General features: G+C 38.8%; 1 protein-coding gene across 1 annotated transcript in view; it reads left to right on the forward strand.

Moving 5' to 3' along the window:
- The window catches only part of MAOB (monoamine oxidase B), a 174,249-nt gene extending 154,200 nt beyond the window's left edge, over window positions 1–20,049 (forward strand). Inside the window, exons 12-15 of the mRNA XM_066356969.1 lie at window positions 12,495–12,592; window positions 17,387–17,498; window positions 18,066–18,128; window positions 19,133–20,049. Coding sequence (XP_066213066.1) covers window positions 12,495–12,592; window positions 17,387–17,498; window positions 18,066–18,128; window positions 19,133–19,285 — 426 coding nt within the window. The 3' untranslated portion in view covers window positions 19,286–20,049. The remainder of the gene's footprint in view (window positions 1–12,494; window positions 12,593–17,386; window positions 17,499–18,065; window positions 18,129–19,132) is intronic.
- The last annotated feature ends 1,157 nt before the right edge of the window (window positions 20,050–21,206 follow it).

Here is a 21,206-nt window from a genome sequence, read left to right on the forward strand (position 1 = left end):
TTTCCAACTTTACTGCTCTAGCAATGGCATCTCAGGCTTCCAGGCACTCCTCCCCACATCTCAACAAACCTCTTATCCATTTGGTGCTTGAATCTTTCTGGCATACCTGTCAGCATAGCTGTTTGTTTGTTTTTTTTATGAGTTATAGTCATTCAATTTGTTGAAATTTCAATGGGAGAGAACAGGAGTATCTCTCTTGCTGCTATTACTCTGATGCCATCTGATACTTCACCTTTTTAATTTTTTTTTAACCTATGATTTGAGGGAGAGAGAAGAAGGGAAGTGGTGAAGGGTTTAAAAGAGAGAGAGAAGGAAGTATTAACTCGTTCCACCTAGTTGGTTAATTTAATTGTGTACTCAATGGTTGCTTCTCATATATGCCCTGAGCTTGGATTGAACCCACAACCTTGGCATGCCAAAACAATGCTCTAGCCACTAAACCACCTGTCCAGGACACTCCAATTTTTTAAAAATTATGTTCTGAGACATTCTTAGTCTGACACAGTTTGTAACTGAAATTAGTCCAATAAGCTGTGAGGTAGTTGTTGAACCTTAGTTGGAGAGGAAATTGATTGTTGCCAAATTTCCAAAAATGTTGATCAGTTTTAATTTGGAAAAGTCTTTAGCCCTGGCTAGCAAGACACTTTTCCTTTTTCTCCCTTTTCTATCTCAAATCAATTGAAAAATTAGAATAATTTGGAAAAGTTATGTTTCTATAAAGAATGTAAATAATTAGTTGCTGATGATAAAAATTAGCTGATCTTTTCCTTGTTGTATTTTGTCATAGAGAGGGGCAATTGCTTTACTCTTGCTTTGTTGTCTATTGTGCAGAAGGAAACAAGACATGGGATCAAGGAAAGTAAAAGATGAAGTCCACCTTTTCTTTGACTGGAAGGAAACATAGATGAGTGCTTATGAGGTGCTTGTCACCTTCAGATGTAGAAAGGGAAGAGAGCTAGCAATCACACATGGGAACTAGAAAATTAGAACAAATTATACCCTTCAGGAAAGCCTAGTTCTTTGTACATAAGATCTTTCACAAATGACTACCAAAAGTTATATATGTGACTGCATTTTTTTTGGAATTTTCCATTTTATTTTTTTTTAATTTCTTAATTTTTCAATTACATTCTACATCCAACATTAGTTTGTATTTGTCTCAGGTGCACACAACACAGTGGCTGAACAAGTTCACAGAATGCTCCTGAGGACACTTCTCCTACACAGCTAGCATCATAGTTATTACAAAACTATTGACTCGACTATAATTTTTTTAATTCTATTTAGAAAATTAATTTTAATGGGGTGATAATGATTAATCAGAATACATAGATTCAGAGAAAACATCTCCAGATCAATTTGATATTTGATTATGTTATATACCCATCACTCAAAGTCAAATTGTCCTCCATCACCTTTTATTTCATTTTCTTTATGTCCCCTCCCACACCCCTCCCTCTCCTCCCTTCCCCTCCAGCTGGTAACCACCATACTCTTATCCATGTTCATGAGTCTCAATTTTGTGTCCCACCTATGTATGGAATCATACAGTTCTTATTTTTTCTGATTTACTTATTTCAGTCAGTATAATGTTATCAAAGTCCATCTATGTTGTTGTAAATGATCCTATGTCATTATTTCTTATGGCTGAGTAGTATTCCACAGTATATATGTACCATATCTTTTTTATCCAATCATCTATTGAAGGGCTTTTTGGTTGTTTCCATGTCTTGACCACTGTGAACAATGCTGCAATGAACATGGACCTGCAAGTGTCTTTATGTATCAGTGTTTTTGAGTTTTGGGGATATATACCCAGTAGAGGGATTGCTTGGTCATAAGGTAGTACTATTCTTAATTTTCTGAGGAACCACCATACTTTCTTCCTTAATGGTTATACTACTTTACATTCCCAACAACAGTGAATGTGGATTCCTTTTTCTCCACAGCCACTCCAACACTTATTTCCTGTCTTTTTTTAACTATTATATTATTTTCTATTGATTTTAATTTATTGTGTTTACATAGATTCTAGTGTTGCGCCAAATGCATTCCCCCTCCCTCATCCCCTCAACATCTGCCTTGCCCCCTCCCCATAGTGCGATCTCCCCATTCCTTCAGATTTATCCCATCCTATCATGCCCTTTCCATTCATTCTCTTTTTCTCTGGTCCCTTTGATCTCTCCTGTGTCTCAATTCCGTTCCTCAGTTCACATTGTTCATTGGCATCCTCAAATGAGTGAGGTCATATGATATTTTTCTCTTTCTGCCTGGCTTACAGCACGTAACATAATAGTTTCCAGGTCCATCCATGTTGTCACAAAAGGTAAGATTTCCTTCTTTTTCATGGCCCCATGGTATTCCATTGTATAGATGTACCACTGCTTTTTAATCCACTCGTCCACTGACGGACACTTTGGCTGTTTCCAGATCTTTGCTATTGTGAACAATGCTGCCATAAACATGGGAGTGCATTTCTCCTTTTGAAACAGTGCTATGGTGTTCTTGGGGTATATTCCTAAAAGTGGGATAGCTGAGTCAAAAGAGAGTTCCAATTCTAATTTTTTGAGGAATCTTCATACTGTTTTCCACAGAGGCTGCACCAGTCTGCATTCCCACCAGCAATGTAGGAGGGCTCCCTTCTTACCACAGCATCTCCAGCACTTATTCTGTGTTGCTTTGTTGATGAGCGCCATTCTGACTGCTGTGAGGTGATATCTCATTGTGGTTTTAATTTGCATTTCTCTAATGATTAGTGATGTTGAGCATTTTTTCATATGCTTATTGGCCATCTGTATGTCCTCTTCGGAGAAGTGTCTATTCATTTCTTTTGCCCATTTTTTATTGGATTGTTTATCTTTCTGATGTTTAGCTTTACAAGTTTTTTATAAATATTGGTTATTAAGAAACAATACAGAGGATCAATGCAACTAGGAGCTGGTTTTTTGAAAAGGTAAATAAGATAGATGACCTTTAACTAGACTCATCAAGAAAAAGAGAGAGTGGACTCAAATATATAAAATTAGAAATGAGAGTGGAGAAATAACAACTGACACAACAGAAATACTCAACATCACTAATCATTAGAGAAATGCAAATTAAAACCACAATGAGATATCACCTCACACCGGTCAAAATGGCACTCATCAACAAAACAACACAGAATAAGTGCTGGCGACGATGTGGTGAGAAGGGAACCCTCCTACATTGCTGGTGGGAATGCAGACTGGTGCAGCCTCTGTGGAAAACAGTATGGAGATTCCTCAAAAAATTGAAAATCAAACTGCCTTTTGACCCAGCCATCCCACTTTTAGGAATATACCCCAAAAACACCATAGAAAGGTTCCAGAAGGAGAAATGCACTCCCATGTTTATAGCAGCATTATTCACAATAGCGAAGATCTGGAAACAACCCAAGTGTCCATCAGAGGATGAGTGGATTAAAAAGCTTTGGTACATATATACTATGAAATACCACTCAGCCATTAGAAATGATGACATTGGCTCATTTACAATAACATGGATGGACCTTGATAACATTATACAGAGTGAAATAAGTAAATCAGAAAAACTAAGAACTATATGAACCCATGCATAGATGGGACATAAAAATGAGACTCAGAGACATGACAAGAATGTGATGGTAACAGGGAGTGGGGTGGAGAGGTGGGGAGGGGCAAGGAAGGAGAGGGTGGGGGTGAGGGGACGGTAGGGGCACAAAGAAAACCAGATAGAAGGTGACGGAGGATGATTTGACTTTGAGTGAGGGGTATGCAGCATAATCAAGGTCAAAATAATCTGGAGATGTTTTCTTGGAACATATGTACCCTGATTTATCAATGTCACTGCATTAAAAATTAATAAAAATAAGATTTTAAAAAATTTTTTGGTTATTACCCCCTTATGAGATGTATTCTCGAATATGTTCTCTCATTGTGTAGTTTGTCTTTTTATTCTGTTCTTATTGTCTTTAGCTGTGCAAAAGCTTTTTAGTTTGATATAGTCCCATTTTTATATCCTGTTTTTTATTTCTCTTGCCCGTGGAGATAAATCAGCAAATATATTGCTGCGAGAGATGTTGGAGAGCTTACTGCTTATGTTTTCTTCTAAGACGCTTATGGATCACGGCTTACATTTAAGTCTTTTATCCATTTTGAGTTTATTTTTGTGAATGCTGTCAGTTGTTGGTATAGTTTCATTTTTTTGCAGGTAGCTGTCCAATTTTCCCAACACCCAGGCCTTTTTCCTGATCTTAAGGAGATTGCTTTTCATTTTTGTCCATTGAAAATGATGTTCACTGTGGGTTTGTCATAGATGGCCTTGATCATGCTGAGGTATGTTCACTGTATTCCCACTTTGTTGAGAGTTTTGATCATGATTGGGTGCTGGATTTTATCAAATGCTTTCTCTGCATCTGTTGATATTATCATGTGATTTTTCTCCTTCCTTTTGGTTATGTGATGAATCACATTGATTGATTTATGAGTATTGTACCAGGTTGCCTCCCCAGAATAAATCCCACTTGATCATGATGTATGATTTATTTCATATATTGCTGGATCTGGTTGGCTAATGTTGAAGATTTTAGCATCTAGATTCATCAGGGATATTGGCCTATAATTTTCTTTCTTTGTGTTGTCTTTGCCTGGTTTTGGAATCAGAATTATGCTCACCTCATAAAAGGAGCTTAGAAGTATTCCTTCCTCTTGAATTTTTTGAAATAGCTTGAGAAGGATAGGAATTAGTTCTTCTTTGAATATTTGGTAGAATTCACTTGTGAAGACATCAGGCCTGGGGCTTTTGTTTGTTGGGATTTTTTTGATAACTGTTTCGATCTCATTTGTTGTAAATGGTCTGTTTAGGTTTTCTGATTTTTCTAGATTGATTTTTAAAATATTATATGTTTCAAGTAACCTGTCCATTTCATCTAGGTTGTCTAGTTTTTTGGCATACAGTTCTTCATAGTATTTTCTTACAATCCTTTGTATTTCTGTTGTGTTAGTTGTTATTTCTCCACTCTCATTTCTAATTTTATTTATTTGAGTCCTCTCTCTTTTTTTCTTGGTGAGTCTGGTTAAAGGTTCGTCATTATTGTTTACCTTTTCAAAGAACCAGCTCCTTGTTTCATTGATCCTCTGTATTTTTTCTTTAGCCTCTATGTAATTTATTTCTGCTCTGATTTTTATTATTTCCTTCCTTCTACTACCTCCAGTCTTTACTTGCTGTTTTTCCTTCTAGTTTTTTAGATGCAGGGTTAAGCTGTTTATTTGAGCTTTTTCTAGCTTCTTAAGGTATGCCTGTAATGCTATGAATTTCCCTCTCTGTACTGTTTTTGCTGTGTCCCATAAATTTTGAGTTGTTGTATGGTCATTATCATTCGGTTCTAGGAATTTTTTTATTTCTTCTTTGATCTCATTGTTAACCCATTCATTGTTTAATAATATGCTACTTAGTTTCCAAGTGTTTGAGTATTTTTCAGTTTTTCACTGTGGTTGATTTCTAGTTTCATGCCATTGTGATCAGAGAAAATACTTGATAGGATTTCAATCTTCTTAAATTTGTTAAGACCGCTTTTGTGCACTAACATGTATTCTATCTTAGAGAATGTACCATGAGGACTTGAAAAGAATGTATATTCTGCTGCTTTATGGTGAAAGGTTCTGAAGATATCTATTAAATCCAGTTGGTCTAGTGTGTCCTTTCAGTCTGCTGTTTCTTTGTTAATTTTCTTTCTTGAGGATTTATCTAGTGATGTTATTGGGGTATTGAAATCTCCTACTATTACAGTATTGCTGTTGATCTTGCCCTTTATATCCATCAAAGTTTGCTGTCTATATTTAGGTGCTCCTATATTAGATGTGTAGATATTTATAATGGTTATATCTTTCTGGTGGATTGCTCCCTTTATAATTATGTAGTGACCTTCTTTATCTCTTACCATACCCTTTGTTTTAAAGTCAATTTTGTCTGATATAAGTATTGCTACTCCAGCTCTTTTTTCATGTCCGTTTGCATGAATTTTTTTTCATTCTTTTACCTTAAATCTATGTGCATCTTTTGTTTTAAGGTGTGTCTCTTGTAGACAGCATATGTATGAGTACTGTTTTCTTACCCACCCAGCTACCCTATGTCTTTTGATTGGATCATTTAATCCATTTACATTTAAGGTTATTATTGATATGTAGTTGTTTTCTGCCTTTTAATTCTTTAAAGCTGTATTCCTTTTTTGCTATATTCTTTTCTCCCTTTGATCTGTTTACAACAGGCCCCTTAACATTTCTTGCAGTACTAGTTTGATTGTAATGAATTCTTTGAGTTTCTCTTTGTCTGGGAAGCTTTTATTTCTCCTTCAGTTTTAAGCAATAGCCTTGCTGGATAAAGTAGTTTTGGTTGTAGGCTCTTGTTCTGCATTATTTCGAATATTTCTTGCCATTCCCTTCTGGCCTCAAGTGTTCCTGTTGATAAGTCGGATGTTGTACTTATGAAGGCTCCTTTGTAGGTGATAGCCTTTTTTCTCTAACAGCTTTTAATATTTTCTCTTTATCACTTAGCTTTGGTATTTTAAGTATGATGTGTCTTGGTGTAGATTTCTTTGGGTTTCTCTTTATTGGAGTTCTCTGTGCTTCTGGAACTTGTGTGCCTTGTTCCTGCATCAATTTCAGGATATTTTCAGCTATGAGTTGATTGAACAAAGTCTCTATCCCTTATCCTTTCTCTTATCAGGAACCCCTATGATGCAGATGTTATTTCTCTTCATGTTGTTACAGAGCCTTTAGAATTTCCTCAGACTTTTTAAGTCTCTTTTCTTTGTGCTGCTCTGCTTTTATGCCTTCATTTATCTTGTCCTCTAACTCGCTGATTTGATCCTCAGCTTCATCCATCCTGCTTTTAATTCCTTCCATTGTGGTCTTCATTTCTGATATTATATAGTCATTTCTGACTGATTCTTTTTTATTATTTCAATGTCCTTTTATCTCATTTTTTAGGTGTAGATTATGTCTGTCCATCTATTGTTGTTCTAAGATCTTTGAGCATCCTAACTATCATTATTTTAAACTCTGCATTGGTAATTTGGTTATATCTGACTCATTGAAGTACTTTTTCGGGGATTTATCTTGATTCAATTGGTTTGCATTTTTCTACCTTTACATTTTGTATGTGTATAAGAAGAATGTGGCCACTGGAGTCCAATGGGTGTGGCCTCTTTGTTCCCTAGCTGTGGTCTGTCTTTAGGCCCACCAACCCCTCTGCCACTGCCTCTGGCATTTGGGTATGGGCATTGCCAACTGTAGCTTTTGCTCCAGTTTCCTCCTCTCTTCCAGGGGATGGGCTGTGTTCATGTGCCCAGTCTACAAGCCTCGGCCTTCGCCCCGCCCACATGTGTGGGTCTCTGCTCTACGCTGGGGCCGCAAGCCTCGGCACCATGGGCAGGGGTGAGCACCTTTGCTCAGCCGTGGGTCTCTGCCTATTCCCAGGCTTTTGCCCCACCCCCATGGGCAGAGTTGCACAGGCACGTCGGGCCCAGGGGGGCTGAGCGCCAACACTCAGCTGTGGGTCTCGGCTTGTTCTGGGGCTTCTGCCCTGCCCCTGCAGTTGAAGTTGCTCTGGCGAGTCTGGCCAAAAGCCCCAGCTCTGTAGGCTGGGCAGGGCTGCATGCCATCACTCAGCTGCAGGTCTCTGCAGTTTCCTGGATTTTGCCTTTCCCCTGTGGGTGGGATTGCAGGCAGGCCCTCAGCCAGCTGGACCAATTTAGTGCACCCTTTCTGCCCTGGCAGGCGAGATTGAGCTCACGCGGGGCCTCAGTTATTGCCAGCCCATCTTCTACCCCATCAACAGGACCACGCTTCCACATCCTGCCACCGCCCTCCCTCTGGCGAGCTCTCAGCAGTGTGTGGGTGGGGATGCTGGAGCTCAGACCCTAGCATCAATACTGTATTTCTTAAGGCTCCCTCCTTCTAAGTGACTCTGCTCTGAATGCTGCAGGAGAACTTGTTTGGCTGGTGTCCTGCTTTGCTCTGCTGGTATTACTGTTTCCAGGGGAAATATTTATTTTAGATTTGGGGAGTGACTCAGCCCAGGGGTTAGGGTGGCTGTCCGTCAAAGTGTTTCTGCCTATGCCGCCTAGGTTACACTCTCTTCCTGCTGCTTCGGTTCTCTCCTCTCTCCCTTTCCCCCAGAGCCCCGGTTGAGTGGTTGTGAAACAGGTTTTCTGCGTGGTCCCTTTAAGAAGAATTCTGGGTCTGAGAAATCTGTCTCTTTCTCACAAACAGTATCCTGACTTATTTCACAGCTAAATACTGTCCTTACACTTCTTCTAGGCTCTGGGGCTGCAGGCTGAGGATTTGTTCCTGGGACCCAGGACCCTCCCGTCTCCACTAAACTCATTTCCCACCATGCGAGTCTCTCTGGGCTGCCATTCACTCTCGGGAGCTGGGCAGCCCTCTCCGCGTTTCCGCTTTTCCTACCAGTCTCAGTGTGGCTTCTTCAGTGTTCCTTGGTTAAAGAGTCCTCTTAGTTTAGTCCAAGGTTGATTTTTCCAGATAATGGTTCTTAATATTAAGTTGTAATCCACTTTGGTTCTGGGAGGTGGAAGTTGTTACATCTCCCTACTCGATCGCCATTTTGCCACCTCCTCATGGGTAACAGATACCAAATCTCCTGGCACCCTGATATTGAACTTCTCAGGCTCCCAAATTGAGAGGGGGGTGTCTTCTTAGGTGCAGCCCACTGCTCTCCACAGCTGACAGCTCAGGTGGCCTCGCGACCGTCGGGCAGTCTTGTTACAGCCCGTCCTTCAGTGTGCACCGTGGCCCTGGACCCACAGGAGTAATCACCTGTCTTGTTGATAATAGCTAATCTATCAGGCATGAGGTGATATCTCATTGTAGTTTTGATTTGTATTTCTCTAATAGCTAGTGAAGATGAGCATCTTTTCTTATATCTATTGGCCATTTGTATTTCTTCCTGGGAGAAGTGTCTGTTCATGTCCTCTTCCCATTTTTTTATTGGGTTGTTTGCCTGTTTCTTGTTGAGTTTTGTAAGTTCTTTGTATATTTTGGATATTAGGCCCTTATCTGTGCTGTTGTTTGAAAATACAATGTCCCACTTAGTTGGCAGTCTGTTTTGTTGTCAGTTTCTCTTGCTGAGAAAAAACTTCTTAGTCTGATGTAGTCCCATTCCTTTATCTTTGCCTTCACTTCCCTTCTTCTCTTCCCTTTGGATAGACTGCAAATTTTTATTTTTATTTTTTTATTAATTTTAATGGGCTGACGTTGGTAAATCAGGGTACATATGTTCAGAGAAAACATCTCTAGGTTATTTTGACATTTGATTATGCTGCATTCCCATCGCCCAAAGTCCAATTGTCTTCCGTCACCTTCTAACTGATTTTCTTCGTGCCCCTTTCCTCCCCCAACCCCTCCCTCTCCTCCCCCCACCCTGTAACCCCCACATTCTTGTCTATGTCTCTGAGCCTCATTTTTATGTCCCACCTATGTATGGAATCTTATAGTTCTTAGTTTTTTCTGATTTACTTATTTTGCTCAGAATAATGTTATCAAGGTCCATCCATGTTGTTGTAAATGATCCGATGTCACCATTTCTTATGGCTCAGTAGTGTTCCATAGTATATATGTACCAAAGCTTTTTAATCCACTTGTCCACTGATGGACACTTGGGCTGTTTCCAGATTTTTGCTAATGTGAACAATGCTGCCATATACATGGGGGTGCATTTCTTCTTTTCAAACAGTGCTATGGTGTTCTTGAGGTATATTCCTAAAAGTGGGATAGCTGGGTCAAAAGGTAGTTCGATTTTTAATTTCTTGAGGAATCTCCATACTGTTTTCCACAGTGGCTGCACCAGTCTGCATTCCCACCAGCAGTGTAGGAGGGTTCCCTTTTCTCTACATCCTCGCCAGCACTTATTCTTTTTTTTGTTGTTGATGAGCGCCATTCTGACTGGTGTGAGGTGATATCTCATTGTGGTTTTAATTTGCATTTCTCTAATGATTAGTGATGTTGAGCATTTTTTCATATGCCTATTGGCCATCTGTACGTCCTCTTTGGAGAAGTGTCTATTCTTTTCTTTTGCCCATTTTTGGATTGGATTGTTTGTCTTCCTGGTGTTGAGATTTACAAGTTCTTTATAAATTTTGGTTATTAACCTCTTATCAGACGTACTGTCAAATATGTTCTCCCATTTTGTAGTTTGTCTTTTTATTCTGTTCTTATTGTCTTTAGCTGTGCAGAAGCTTTTTAGTTGGATAAAGTCCCATTTGTTTATCTTGTCTTTTATTTCACTTGCCCGTGGAGACAAATCAGCAAATATATTGCTGCAAGAGATGTCAGAGAGCTTACTGCCTATGTTTTCTTCTAAGATGCTTATAGTTTTACGGTTTACATTTAACTCTCTTATCCATTTGAGTTTATTTTTGTGAGTAGTGTAAGTTGTTGGTCTAGTTTCATTTTTTTGCAAGTAGCTGTCCAATTTTCCCAACACTATGTGTTGAAGAGGCTGTCTTTACTCCATTGTATGCTCTTACCTCCTTTGTCAAATATCAGTTGTCTTTAAAAGTGCGGGTTTATTTCTGGGTTCTCCATTCTGTTCCATTGATCTATGTGCCTGTTCTTATGCCAGTACCAGGCTGTTTTGAGTACAATGGCCTTGTAGTATAACTTGATATCCGGAAGTGTGATACCTCCGACTTTATTCTTCCTTTTCAAGTTTGCTGAGGCTATTCATATTCTCTTTTGGTTCCATATAAATTTTTGGAATGTGTGTTCTATATCTTTGAAGTAAGTCATTGGTAGTTTAATCAGTATTGCATTGAATTTATAAATTACTTTGGGTAATATAGACATTTTAATGATGTTTATTCTTCCTAACCATGATCATGGTATATGCTTCCACTTGTTTGTATCTTCCCTGATAGACTGCAAATTTTTAAAACAAAATATTTTATCAAACTTTATTTTTTTTATTTTTTGTATTTTTCTGAAGCTGCAAACGGGGAGAGACAGACAGACTCCCGCATGTGCCCGACCGGGATCCACCCGGCACGCCCACCAGGGGTGACGCTCTGCCCACCAGGGGGCGATGCTCTGCCCCTCCGGGGCGTCACTCTGTTGCAACCAGAGCCACTCTAGCGCCTGGGGCAGAGGCTAAGGAGCCATCCCCAGCGCCCGGGCCATCTTTGCTCCAATGGAGCCTCGGCTGCAGGAGGGGAAGAGAGAGACAGAGAGGAAGGATGGGGGGTGGAGAAGCAAATGGGCGCTTCTCCTATGTGCCCTGGCCGGAAATCGAACCCAGGTCCCCCGCACGCCAGGCCGACACTCTACCGCTGAGCCAACCGGCCAGGGCCTTATCAAACTTTATTTTTAAAGTGACATTTTTCTCTTAAAAGTTGCCATGGTCAGGCCCTGGCCGGTTGGCTCAGTGGTAGAGCGTTGGCCTGGTGTGCAGGGGTCCCGGGTTCGATTCCCGGCCAGGGCACACAGGAGAAGCGCCCATCTGCTTCTCCACCCCTCCCCCCCTCCCCCCCTCCCCCTCTCCCCCTCTCCTTCCTCTCTGTCTCTCTCTTCCCCTCCTGCAGCCCAGGCTCCATTGGAGCAAAGATGGCCCAGGCGCTGGGGATGGCTCCTTGGCCTCTGCCCCAGGCGCTAGAGTGGCTCTGCTCTCGGCAGAGCGACCCCCCGGAGGGGCAAAGCATCGCCCCCTGGTGGGCAGAGCATGGCCCCCTTGTGGGCGTGCCGGGTGGATCCCGGTGGGGCGCATGCGGGAGTCTGTCTGTCTCTCCCCGGTTCTAGCTTCAGGAAAAAAAAAAAAAAAAGTTGCCATGGTCATTTTATCTCTTCAAAATAATACTTAGTGATAATGGATATGTTTAGTTACTTTAATAAATAATTTGAGCTTTGCAAAATGTCATGTAATGTTTTGCCTGTTCATGGCAGAAACATACTTTGACCAATAACTATTTATAAGTAATAGAATTTTCTACATCCCATGAAAACATTTTGTCTAACTTTATTCAACAAAGTTCAATTTCACCAAAACATAAATCCAACCATTCTTTTTTCTTGACAGTCATGTTTTTTGTTTGTTTGTTTGTTTGTTTGTTTGTTTTTTCCTACTCCAACTACTCCAGAAGCACAAATCCTTGTTTAAACTTGCTTTGAAAACATTAGACACTAAAACTTATTAAAATTTGAGACCAATTTAAAAATGGAACTGGACAATTTCAACTTATAAATAGTACCTGAGACATGAATGAACCAACTGAGAAAAATTTTGAAGTCAGAATTTCTTAAAAGTTTATTACCAAGAAAATTTACCTGCCCAAAGAAATCTTTAAAAACATCAGGATAATATGGGTATACTTCAGACATATATATAGTGGTTCTTCAACATGAAGCCTGCTGAACTGTGTTTGATTTATTCTGGAGTATATAGTTTCTTTTGAGTTTTCTTTGAGCTTTTGTCACTCTGCCTTGCAGCCCGTGCACTATGAAGAGAAGAACTGGTGTGAGGATCAGTACTCAGGAGGATGCTACACGACTTATTTCCCCCCAGGGATCATGACTCAATATGGAAGGTAGAGTAAAAGTGTGCTAAAGTGAATCTAAACTCTAACCAGGTTTATGTAGTTATTCTGTTCTTTGGAAATATATATATATATTCATCCGTAGTTTCATCTGTATCTTGTGAATCTCATGAAAGAACATATAATTCTCCATTATGGTGGTGCCTTTCATTTTTTATTTGAAGAAGTAATCCCAATTAGTATAACCAAAGAAGGTTTAAGCATAAGAATAGGAATTTTAGATAGTCAAAGGGTCACATATTGCCAGAAGAAATATCTTTATATTTGAGTGTATATCTCAGTAAAATTTGCTTAAATGGAACTGTATAAGTGCAACATAGGTACAGTATTATAAAAAATGATTTCTATACCTCAAAGTGAAGGGGTTTGGTTTACACTCCTGATTCTATCAATAATCAACTTGGTCATCCTGGATAAGTCATGTCATCTCCCTGATCCTCACTTTACTTAGCAGATGTATGAATAAACACAAATGGTATATAATAAATAATAATTAGTATGTTAATAATCAGTCTCATTTTTTAGCATATTTATTGAGATATAATGCACATACTACACAATTTACCCACTCAAAATGCATAATTCAATGATTTTTAGCATTCAAAGTGCTGTGCATCCAAGTATGATTCATTAGTGTTTAGTTAATTGTATTTGATGATAACAACAAAGTGTGAATTAGTGATACATCAGTGATTATCATAATTACGAGATTAATATGCAATAATTTATTGTCAAAAGCTCAGTCTAAACAAAATAAGAAATGTAGAGTAGTGAGTAAAAGGCTATTGAGAGTGCATAATTAAAAGAAGGTGTGAGTAAATGTAAATGACTAATCAATCTGTCCATGAAAACTGGTCAAATATTAAAACCTATAGCTATGAGAAGATACATGATGAATTTGGTTAGCACGTTCCCTGTTTTCCTGAAGATGGCAAAATATCATCTGTGAGAACATTCTGGGGCCAAAGGGCACCACCTGATTAGCTACTTATTGGATTAATTAATTGTTGAATATTGTGAGCGTAGAATATGTCAATAGTAATGGTTTAATTCAACATTTATTGACTAAGTTGTAACAATTTGCCAAGCCTTGTGCTTAAAATTTTGATATCAAGAAAAGCTCACTCACCTGACCAGTAGTGGTGCAGTGGATAGAGCATCAACCTGGGATGCTGAGGTCTTAGGTTCAAAACTCCAAGGTCACTGCCTTGAGCACAGCATCACCAGTTTGAGCACAAGGTTGTGGGCTTGAGTGTGGGATTATCGACATAATCTCATGGTCACTGGCTTGAGCCTGAAGTTGCTGACTTGAGCAAGGGGTCACTGGCTCAAGTGGAGCCTCCCACCCCATAAGGCAGTATGAGAAACAATCAGTAAATAACTAAAGTGCCACAACTATGAGTTGATGCTTCTCATCTCTCTCCCTTCTTCTCTTCCTCCCTTTCTCTCTCTCTCTCTCTCTCTCTCTCTCTTTCTGAAAATAAAAGAAAAGAAAAAGAAAAAAGAAAAACCTTCTGTGAAGGAATTGATAATTTTGGGGGCTGGGGTAGTGTTAGGAGTTGGTATAAAAACATGGAAGGAAGAGAACATCAAACATTGCTTTAATGCTATGGTAAGGACTTTAATTACCAGATTAAGTACTGTAATAGAGGGATATACAAATACCAAGGGAACCCAAGAGGGACAGGCTATTCGTACCTAAGGAAATCTAAAAATGCTTCATAATACCTATACCATCTGAGGATTGTAGAAGGCAGAGAAAGGCTATTGAGGAATGCACTGTAGGCAGGTGCTTGGAATACTACAAGTTCATGGAATATTCAGGGAAAAGTTCTGCATGGCTGGGCTCTGGGTGCTACAGAGGATGAACTGGAGAATCAAAAAGTAGATAGGATCTTTTACTTCATTTAACACATTCAGAAATGTAAAACTTAATTTTTTAACAGAGAAAAGCCAATCAGAGCATTACTTTTGTTTTTGGTTTGTGATGTAATTAGATTTCTGACCATGGAAAGGGAAATTCATGCTCAATCCCATAAGGTGTGTCAGGAAAATACCTGTTGACAATGGAGTGTGGGGAGTAAAAGAACACTCACCTACACTGGCCTGACCATATTTACATAAGAGAAGCAAGATAAACTCTATCTTATCAGTTATTCGTGGTGACATGGTAATGCCCCTTTTCATCTTTATTTCTTCCCAGAGACATGTGCCAAGCTTCATATCACAAGCTTCAATTTGTAGGATAGAAACTAAGGCGCAGCATATTTTAGTGATTTAACTCCTAGCATGAGCACGGATTACCTGCCCATATGGCCTCCCTTGATCTTTCAGGTTAATGACGTTTGGGATACTGCAGGAAGCTTTATCTTCATAGATCTTCCAAGCTTTATCTTTTTGGAAGTATACAGAAATGGTCTTCTTTTAGATGAAAAGAAGAGTACAGGTTTAAAATAGAATAAACACACATTTCTTCAACAATTTTACTTTTGTGTAAACTAAAAACTGATTACAAGTGATTAAGCAGAAAAACAAATAAGGAAATATTTTACTGCCTCAAACCATGGGAAATATACATAGAAATATCCTTTTTGTAAATGTATACTGTCTGCTCACTCACCTGCAAAAGAGGGGCAGGGATTTTTCCTTATCTAGGTGTAAGATTTGTTTCTTTGAAGCCCAAAGGGAAGATTTTCACACCACAACTGCAGAAAAAATAACTGTTTGAAATTAAATTTTGGTTTTTACATTATTGCATTTCAATTGTTGGCACAATTAATTATCTAAGTCTTTATTCTATTTTCTAATATTTAATTATCTGAGGTGGCCTGGCCTCCCACAGGTTTCCAATTTGGGGTTAATTCCCTGTGTTTGAAAGATGTAAAAGTGTGATGAAAGCAATATTGTTTAATGAACATGGAGGAAGTAAATTTACTTTTTCTTTCAGGGAAACCTTCCTGAATACCCTTAGGTTATTCACTTAATGCTGACTATGAATCGGTCCAGTTTATTCCATATATTATCATCAGTATTCTAATATTCTAAAATATCTTCTATTTTCTACTCCCTTTTTTCTTTATGGCTACATTAAGAGCTGAAGAAGGAAAACCCACCAATTCAAGCCATCCCATTTGGTTTTCTGATAAAAGGTCTGGTGGTGTACAGTGTGTTACAGTGTGAACAATGTATGTGTACATGGGTGTTAGCTCTGGGTAGAGACATCTCTTACTCCATATAATAGAAACCTGGGATAGGATGAATCATAACATGTTGACAGTGTTTGTCAAGGGGCAAAAAACTGTCCCTCTTAGAAGCCAAGTTCTGTGACACATTTATCCTTTTGTGTAATATATGGACACTCTTTGTTAACCAGTGATGATGGAACACTAGGCAAAATAGAGACCTTGACATCTACTAGGCCTAGTTTAAATCCTGTCTGCTATTTGAAAGCAGTGTGGCTGTTGGCAAGTCACTACACGTTTCTCCTATACTTTGCTTGCTCGTGTATAAAATGGGATAATAAAAAAAAGTTAATGGGATAATGATCATAGTAGTTATATCATAGAGTTTATTAAAATGATTAAAGAAATAATTCAATAGATGGAGGGAGTAAACCAAGTGTTTAAGATTGTATGCTCTACAGTCAGATATCATCTCTGCCACTTACTAGCTGTGACCTAGAGTTAATTACCTTGCTGCTGGTTAGGTTCCTCAAGAAGCAGACTCTGAAATAAAGATTAGCATACAAGATATGTGCTAAGGACAGCCTTTGGTATCAACACCTGTGAGAGAGAAATGAAACAGGAATGGGCAGAGGGAAAAGTTGGGCTGTAATACAGTTCCAGTAAAGGCCTTAGCTGTCACTACAGGGAGCTCTGGAACTAGAGATGGCCCTTTAGAGTTGTTCTAAGTGAGTCGAGTGGGTCAGGTCTTAATAGCCCCCATGATGGTCAGTCATTAGATTCAACTGCTGCTGGAAAGAGGCATGAACTTTAGTGAGTCAATTTTCTTCAGCAAGGGCAATATCCAAAGAGGACTGCTATCAGAAGATTATCATTCAGCAGCTAAAATAATCCCATCATTCTTGAAGAAGGATCTGGGAAATGTACCACAATGTCTACCACAGTCTCTGGTACTTCTATATTCTTATTTGCAAAGTGGGGATAATAATAGTTCCAAACTTATAGAGTTATGGGTGAGGATTAATGCACTAAGAAGAGCGTTTGGCACCTAATAAAATTTAACTATTTTAATCTAAAGCAATAAAACTCAACACTATTAGAGGTAAGCACTCATGAATGGTTGTTTTGGAGCCATAGGCAGACTCACATATTTGTTATGTTACTGGTAAAAAAGGTATTAGAAATCATTGGACTCTGCCCTTGAAGAGATGTGAATCCAGAGCTCAGTGAGAGAAAGTGATTTGTCAAGTTTATTGATGGAATAGCCAGGTAGGGACTAGGGCATATGTTAGTTTATAAAGTGTAAGTGAGCCATAGAAGGAGCTACACATGACTTCATGTAAGTGAAAAAAATACATGCTCAACTGATGTCAGTCCCTTTACTTTGTAAGCTCATAGTGCAAGAGTGAACTGTGGCTTTTATTCCATTTTTTCTGTGACAAGGATCATGCAAGAACTGGAGAAACCTGTGAAAATTTTCCTATAATTAACAATGTACTCCTAATGTTTAAAATCTGAGGAAACCAACCAGCCTTGATCTTTGTGGGATGGTTCTCTGGTTCTTTGATACTGACTACTTCTACCTCTTTGTTCTTGATTCAAGGGTTCTACGTCAGCCAGTAGGAAGGATTTATTTCGCAGGCACGGAGACTGCCACACACTGGAGTGGTTACATGGAGGGAGCTGTGGAGGCTGGGGAGAGAGCAGCTCGAGAGGTAGGGCCTGGGGTCACAGGCTGTGGGGAAAGAAGCAACTGATGGGCCTGACAAGCAGGAGAAAAATGTTTGAGATCCTAAAGGCCAGCTCTCCAGTAACTTCCATCTAAAGACAAATGAAACACAATTTTAAGAGTAGTCTCAGTTGAAGTGAACACCTTAACCCAAAAATAACAATGAAAATATTTATCATGTCACCCAAGATAAAAAGAGCCTATGGGCCAAAAGATCACTATGACTCCCCTTGAGAAATAACCAAAGTCTAATAATATAGAACCAAGCATGTTTCTATTAGGACTCAGAATTTATTTATATATTTCCCGACAATTCCTCTGATTTCATCTCTATTAGGTCATGTTCACAAACAAAATTTATGATGAGGAATTGGAGCCTCTTATACCATCAATGAAAGACTTTTTCAAGCCTTTTAAAGGTTGAGTGGACCATGTTGGCTATTACTTGGCATTTTTTGATAGATATCTTGAGATTCAGTCCTTTATTTAAAGAGAAGATTAAGAGGAACATGGTGTCATATTTGTTATTCACTAGGATACTCTTTCTTTTCAGATCCTGCATGCTATGAAGAAAATCCCAGAAGATGAAATCTGGCAGTCTGAACCAGAGTCTGTGGTAGGCTATATTTTATTTCATGAGTTGAAATCTCTTTTTTCTAAAAACAATTACTTGCTAAAAGGACACACTTGTCTCACTTGTGTATAGTCACACATCTGTCCCTAAGTGATTTAGCCCATGAATGTTTAGTAGTATGGACTAAGACAGAGGTGAGAGATTTAGAACTTTGATAAACTTGTAACAGCTACATTCATTACAGATTACTAGGAAAGATACGATTTTTCTTTTGGTCTGAGGCTTTTAAAAATATTAAGAACTGAACACATGTTTGTTGAATAAATCATTAACCTGGTGATTCTCAACAGGTGGTAGGAGATGAAAAGAAGATATGGCAGCATTCCCTGTCTAGGGGCAAAAGGATGAAAAGAAATATAGCTATTTAGATTAAAAATATATTTTCAATATATGCACTGTTCTTTTTGTAATAAAACCCAGGAAGTAGTCCTGACTGAAAAGAGAGACATGTACAAGATAGATTCAAATGCATTGTAGAGGACAAGGGTCAAAATGATCAAAGTTATTCTAAGTGTGAAGTTGAGAAGAATAACCCTTCCAGTCCAATTTATTTTTTAGTGTTTGTCAAAGATGAGATTGAGGGCTGATTGGACCAACGAATATTTATTGGGTACCTACCTGCACCAGCGGTTGTGATAAAACACCAGCAGTGCTTTCAGAGAGCTCAACATGCGATTGAGAAAACAGATGATAACCAAAAAGCACAAGTGTGATGAAGAGCACATGCTGAGAATGTAAAGAGAGTGATCTTCTGAGCCTGGGGGCACAGGAGAGGCTCCTTAAGGAAGCGATATAACTTGAGGCTTGAAGAATAAGTCAGAATAAGTTAAGGAAAAGGCACAGTGGGGGATGGGGCTTAGTGTTATGATCAAAAGGAATGTTATGTTTAATGGTCTATAGGTTGGCAAGAGTGAGTCATGTTCAGAGAACAAGACGAAATACTGTGCACAAGCCCTCTACTGACACCAAATGTTCTTTGAACCCAGGATGTTCCTGTGCACCCCATTACCATGACCTTTTTGGAGAGACATTTGCCCTCTGTGCCAGGTCTGCTGAAACTGATTGGATTGACTACCATCTTCTCAGCAACTGCCCTTGGTTTCCTTGCTCATAAAAGGGGGTTACTTGGGCGGCTCTAAAAAGAAGGCATCTGTTATAACACCTCCTTTCTTTACTTGGTGTGTGAGTGTGGGGATGGGGTTGCAATGAAGTTCCATGCAGGTACACAGACTCTACCATGAGTTGGGGAGCATGAAGATAAGTCAGACTACTGACCATAAAAAATAGTATCTCTTTCTTCATTTTGGTCTCTGCTTATTGTCCCCTACTTGGCTTAGCATTCTGTCTTATACATTTTGAATTTATTGTCCCCATAATCTTCACAGTAATTAAGCAGTTTTGTTTAAGGTTCTTGCTGTCCCACAGCACACCTTGCCCATGCACAATAAATAAATAAATAAATAAATAAATAAATAAATAAATAAATAAGGAAGCTGTTCTTTCCCCATCTCCATGGCTCTGTGCTTCTCCCTCCTCTTACCTGTAACATCCTCATTTTTCAAGTTCTTGGCATTTGTCCTTGGAATCCTGTATTGTTATAGCTGGAACACCTTAGAGACCATCTAGCTCTCACTTTCTATTTTAGAGTTGAGCCAACTAAAGCTCAGAAAGGTGGAACATAAATTCCCAAGCTCCACAATAAGACCCTGACAGTTTAGAGAATAGAACACAGATTTATTGCTTTTCCTTCCTCCTAGGTTGTATGCCCAATAACCCTCCTCTACTCCCTGCTATGGTTGCTGATTGTGTCCCCTTATAAGGGTTTACTCTGTACTGAGTTCTTATGTACTACTACTACTACACTACTACTACTATTGTTACACAATAAAGCTTATTAACCAGATGTCTGTATTTTTTATTGAATAATGACTTTCAAGATTTTGTCAGATTAAATCAAAATACGATATTAGACATATAATGGTGGCTTTAAAGTATTTAGTCAGAATTTCCTTGATGTCCAAATAATGCATGCATTTTAATTGCATGATCCATCATGGGCGGTGCATTTCTGAGCATTATTAAGTGATTTATAATTACATGATAAGGATGCTAAAAGAGTTCCTAACTTTTACTCTCTCTAAAAAAATGGTCAAAGTAATTGACATATTAATAAGCAAGATGCTTTAATTATTAAGATAATTATATTTTATCTGTTCTTTCATAGTCCTTATCAGTGAAAATATTTTTACTAGATACACACATTTAAAACTTCAGTTCATAAAAAATTAAGAATAGAACTACCATATGAACTAGGAATCCTTTTACTGGATATCTATGTGAAACACTCAACAACATTGCTACGCACAGACACATACACTCCCATGTTCATCACATCATTGTCATTATGGCCGAGACATGGAAACAACCAAAGTGTCCCTCAATAGAGGATTAGATAAAAAAGATGTTGTACATATACACAGTGGAATACTATTCAACCACAAGAAATGATGACATACTGCCATTTATGACAACATGGATGGACCTTGAGAACATTATACTAAGTGAAGTAAATCAGAAAAAGCTAGGAACTATATGATTTCACACACAGGTAGAATATAAAAATTAGACTAATGGACATAAATAAAAGTGAAGTGGTTACCGGGGAACGGGGTGGGAGGGAAGAGAGTAAAGGGGGACAAATATACCATGACAAAATGATTTGAATTTGAGTGATGAGCATATAACACAAAGAACAGTTAAAATGCTATAGGAATATTTACCTGAAACCTATGTACTCTTATTTTATTTTATTTTTTTACAGAGACAGAGAGTCAGAGAGAGGAACAGATAGGGACAGGCAGGAATGGAGAGAGATGAAAAGCATCAATCACCAGTTTTTCGTTGTGACACCTTAGTTGTTCATTGATTGCTTTCTCATATGTGCCTTGACTGTGGGCTTTCAGCAGACCAAGTAACCCCTTGCTCAAGCCAGCGACCTTGGGTCCAAGCTGGTGAATTTTTTGCTCAAACGAGATGAGCCCATGCTCAAACTGGCTACCT

The sequence above is a fragment of the Saccopteryx leptura genome, chromosome X, assembly GCF_036850995.1.
Source record: "Saccopteryx leptura isolate mSacLep1 chromosome X, mSacLep1_pri_phased_curated, whole genome shotgun sequence".
Taxonomy (NCBI): domain Eukaryota; kingdom Metazoa; phylum Chordata; class Mammalia; order Chiroptera; family Emballonuridae; genus Saccopteryx; species Saccopteryx leptura.